Source organism: Quercus lobata, chromosome 7 (genome assembly GCF_001633185.2).
Source record: "Quercus lobata isolate SW786 chromosome 7, ValleyOak3.0 Primary Assembly, whole genome shotgun sequence".
NCBI lineage: Eukaryota > Viridiplantae > Streptophyta > Magnoliopsida > Fagales > Fagaceae > Quercus > Quercus lobata.
In genome coordinates this window covers 34,432,510-34,436,763 of record NC_044910.1, presented here as the reverse complement: position 1 = coordinate 34,436,763, position 4,254 = coordinate 34,432,510, and the positions used below count along the sequence as shown (strand labels likewise).

Here is a 4,254-nt window from a genome sequence, read left to right as displayed (position 1 = left end):
GTAGGAAATGTTTTAGGTGGGAGTTAAAGATATATTTTTACTTTGTTATCCTCAAGTTTTAACCTTACTTAAACATAGATTGTAGAGGTATTTTGGAACTCAAAAAAATCCGGTCCAAACAGGTGCAGCCCCTTAAATAGTAGTATATTATTACTATTTATTACAAAAACAGTTAACCAAAATCACAATACTTACCCCTACCTCTAGATCACATATAAAATTCTTTTTTTTTTTTTTCTTGTTTTTCGATTGTGGAAAGTACCGTCAATGTTGAGGAGTACTGCACCTCCATATTACAAATAAAATTGATTTTTACGGTCGTAGAAAGCGCCTTGAATGTGTGAAGAGGGGTACTTATCATGTGGTTTTACATTTATCTCAATTTCCAAGTCCATTCACGAACTTCAATAATAATAAATAAATAAAAGTCCATTCACGAACATTCAGATGAATCATATTGAATATGTAATTATTTGGTTAAGAAATTGGAGCATTGGTTGAAGGTTTTTAAATTCGTGGCTTGCCTTCCCGACATGGTACCGCAGCAATTTTGGGTTTCAAACGTGACCAGGCTCTCTCCTTCTCTAGAAAGCCCCACAATGCTCGACGTTATGTACCATGTGTCTCCATTCCATGCTTTTCTCTCCTTCTCACGCCAACATGAAACTTCTACACACCACGTGTCACCCAAATAACACACCCAAAAAATACTAGCTCTATATAATCAAAGAAATTTGGTACATATTGACAATTAAGACTAAGCAAAATTGTCAAATTTTGGTAGATATGGCTAGCGATGAGTTCAGGCTGGTATCACCTGCAATAAACCATGAAGGAAGGTTGCCTAGGAAGTACACAGATGAAGGTCAAGGTGCAAAGAAAAACTTGTCTCCACCACTTGAATGGTACAACGTGCCTGAGGGAACCAAGACCCTAGCCCTTGTGGTGCAAGATATTGATGCACCAGACCCCAATGGTCCAATTGTGCCATGGACTGTTTGGGTTGTGGTGAACATTCCTCCAACCTTGAAGGGTCTACCTGAGGGGTTTTCAGGGAAAGAAGAGGAAATGGAAGGTGACTATGCTGGGATCAAAGAAGGGGTCACTGATTTGAAAGTGCCTGGATGGCGAGGACCCAAGTTGCCTTCTCATGGTCATAGGTTCGAGTTCAAACTTTATGCATTGGATGATGAGGTGCACCTTGGTAATAAGGTATGGACATGGTTATATATTTGGTTTCTATAATTCTTTGTGTAGATTATATATTTAGAAAAATTTTTAACCTTTGAAATTTATTTCAAATTCGTTCTTATACTTTAAAAAGTCCCTATCATATTTGATGCATAAAAAAATTTTAACATGGAAAACAAAATTCATGAAATTGATGTCTTTTTTTTTTTTTTTTTTTTTTTGGGATAAGTATGAAATCGATGTGACATTAACAACATGGTGCCTCTAATGTGTTATAAATGGCATGAATTCTGTTTGTCATGTTAGAATTTTTTATCTATAAGTATGATAGGAACACAAATTTTTTATTGAAGGTATAGGGGCTACAATTTTTAAATCAAAGACTACGGAGTAAAGTGAAACATATGAAGTATAATTTTGAAATAAAAGTTAATGTTTGAGAACCAACCATACAATTTAACATGTTTCTTTTAATTGTTGATTAAAAAAAAAAAAAAAAGCAAGTTTATTCTTGATTTTAAATCTTCTGAATTATTATAGGTCACGAAGGACAAGCTGTTGGAGGCGATTGAAGGGCATGTGCTGGGAGAGGCGGTCTTGGTGGCCATTTTCTAAGAGGAAAAGTATTACTTTGGATGCAACAATAACATTTACTAATATGCTCTTCGAATGTGAAATTAATTAGTATCAGTTTTGTAAAGTTCACATTTTCTCTTGCAGATGTTGTTGGTTTCGTTTTTGACATTTTAGAAATCGCAGTCTCTCTTAGAGCATTAGCATCAGAAGATGCTAAAGCCATATCTAAGGGTATTTTAGCATAAATGCACCAAATAACCATTGCATCAGAGAATGCTATCAGTAAGTATTGCAAAAATATTTAGAATTGTGCTACAGTACAATTCTAAAGGTAGAATAGTACTGTAGCACAATTGTATAAGTTATATTAATTTTTTATTCCCTCTCTTCTTACTCTCTCTCTCCCTATGTTTCTCTTTTCATTCCTCTCTCCCCAACGGCTCTCTTCTCTCTCTCATCACGTCTCTCTCTCACCACAACGGCTTCTCTCTCTCATCACGTCTCTCTCTCACGATGGGTTTTTCTGGCGTGGGTCGTGGGTCCGGCGTGGAGGTGAGACTGGGAAGTCCGATCGGCGTGGTATGGTGCGATTTCTGGGTATTTGATTTGCAGCAGCGATTTCTGGGTTTCCGGTGTGGTTTGCAGCGGCGAGATCGGTTTGTAGCTGGGTTTCTGGGTCATGTGGGTTTCTGGGTTTCTGGGTCATGTGGGTTTGTAGCTGGATTTCTGGTCATGTGGGTTCGTGGTGGTGAAGGTGGGGGCTTGCCGTGGAGATGGTGGTGGCCATGGGTTTCTGGGGTTGCCGTGGGGTGGTGGCGTGGTGGAAGGGGGTGGGGTTTTTATTATGGGTGAAGGTGGGGGGTTGCCGTGGTGATGGTGGTGGCCATGGGTTTCGGGTCTGAGGTTTCTGGGTTGCTGTGAGGTTTCTGCGTTGCTGTGTCTGGAAGAGAGCTGAAATGGAAGAGAGGAGAGAGATGAGAGAGAACAGATATAATTTTGATATATATTATTTTATTTTGTAAATATATTATTTTAATGAGTGAAAGAGGAAAATAGAAGTTTGGGATGTGGAGGTATTGTAAAATTAGATGGTATAATGATAAAGTGAGTTTTTAGAATTGTAAAATAGAGTAGCATTAGCATTTCCCAATGCTAATGCTCTTACAGATACTGGCGTTTTATACAACTATATATACTCTTTGTAACTCGTGTAATTGCGATTTGGCTCGATTTGCTGCGACTCTTGTCGAGCTTATACTCTAGCCCAATAATGTATTTCCCACATTAATCTAATACTCCACACAATTTAGGCAGTCCAGTTCAATCTTGCACATAAGCTTGTCTATGGTCAAGCCCAAGAAAGGTTATTATGGCATGCAATCTTCTAGACCGTGACCGTGACCATGAGTTCAATACAAGTACAAGATCACTATCAAGCCAGCCATCTCAACTAGCTACATGCCCCATTTCAAAGCCACTTTGCTTAGTTTATGACAACTTTTTCATGTATATATTTATAATATGGCTTGTTGGATTGAGATTTGCTGCAATACTTTTTTAAATTCGACTCTAACGCCTGACCTAATTTAAGTGTATATATGGGAGTCTCCTTCTTAGAGATTTGAGTTCCGATCTTTGCCTTCCACACCTCCAAATATTTATACTTGTAGAGTGATTATCACGCTAAGGTAAGTGAGCGGTGGTTGCAGTATTGGCTTAGCGCGAGCGGTGGTTGCAATATGCCAATACGTATTAATTTGTGCTGGATTTTTCCCCTAATCTTATTGCATTGGATGTAATAACAAAGGTATTACATACATCCAGCCTCAATTCTTTTTGTGCAACATATACAAGTGTAAAGTATCACTAGTGTCACTGATGAAACACATTTTTACATTTAACTTATATAATCTCTTCTAACATTTTGGTGACATTTTTGCCTTATTGTACTTCCTCGTAAGCAATTGATTAGTAAATAGTGTTATAGGAATTGGTATATAAATACCTTATAGACATTAACTGATTTATTTATTTTATTTTATTTTATTTTTTTCACAATTTTTAAGTTGGAAATTAAGTAGTTCACATGCATGCACATTGAATTTTCTTTAATACTATTAATATCATTTTTATTATCATTTTTGTTATACATCAATCACAATTCATTACCTCATTCACTAACTCAAAAATTACATCAATCACAATTCACTAACTCAAAATTTGTGAAAGTAGTAGTTGAAATTTGTTGTGCATCCATACTCAGTGATGTTAAAATAGCCCTGGCAAATCTTTTAACACTTCATTAAGATGGAAAAGGAGAGAGACAGAGAGGAATGAGAGGAAAGTAATAAAGAGAAAAAAATTCTTTATTTGGTTAAAGTGTAAGAAAGAAGAAAATGAATATGTAAATATTATAGACAATATATATATATATATATATATATATTAATATTTAAGTTTTAGACTGATTAGTACAATATCATATTC

The 4,254-nt window shown here is 36.1% G+C and overlaps 1 protein-coding gene across 2 annotated transcripts; it reads left to right on the top strand.

Moving 5' to 3' along the window:
- Window positions 1-749: 749 nt before the first annotated feature.
- On the top strand, window positions 750-3,080 carry LOC115953909 (UPF0098 protein CPn_0877/CP_0992/CPj0877/CpB0906). Of its 2 annotated transcripts, XR_004083799.1 has the most exons (4): window positions 750-1,212; window positions 1,732-1,814; window positions 1,912-1,953; window positions 2,926-3,080. XR_004083799.1 is itself a non-coding variant. In XM_031071735.1 (2 exons), exons 1-2 carry the CDS (start codon window positions 787-789, stop codon window positions 1,804-1,806), a joined length of 501 nt encoding a protein of 166 aa, XP_030927595.1. In that variant the 5' UTR covers window positions 750-786; the 3' UTR covers window positions 1,807-1,956. The 2 variants fall into 2 exon arrangements, 1 of the variants encoding a protein (XP_030927595.1); XM_031071735.1 differs by lacking the exon at window positions 2,926-3,080 and having other exon boundaries at window positions 1,732-1,956.
- Window positions 3,081-4,254: the final 1,174 nt, after the last annotated feature.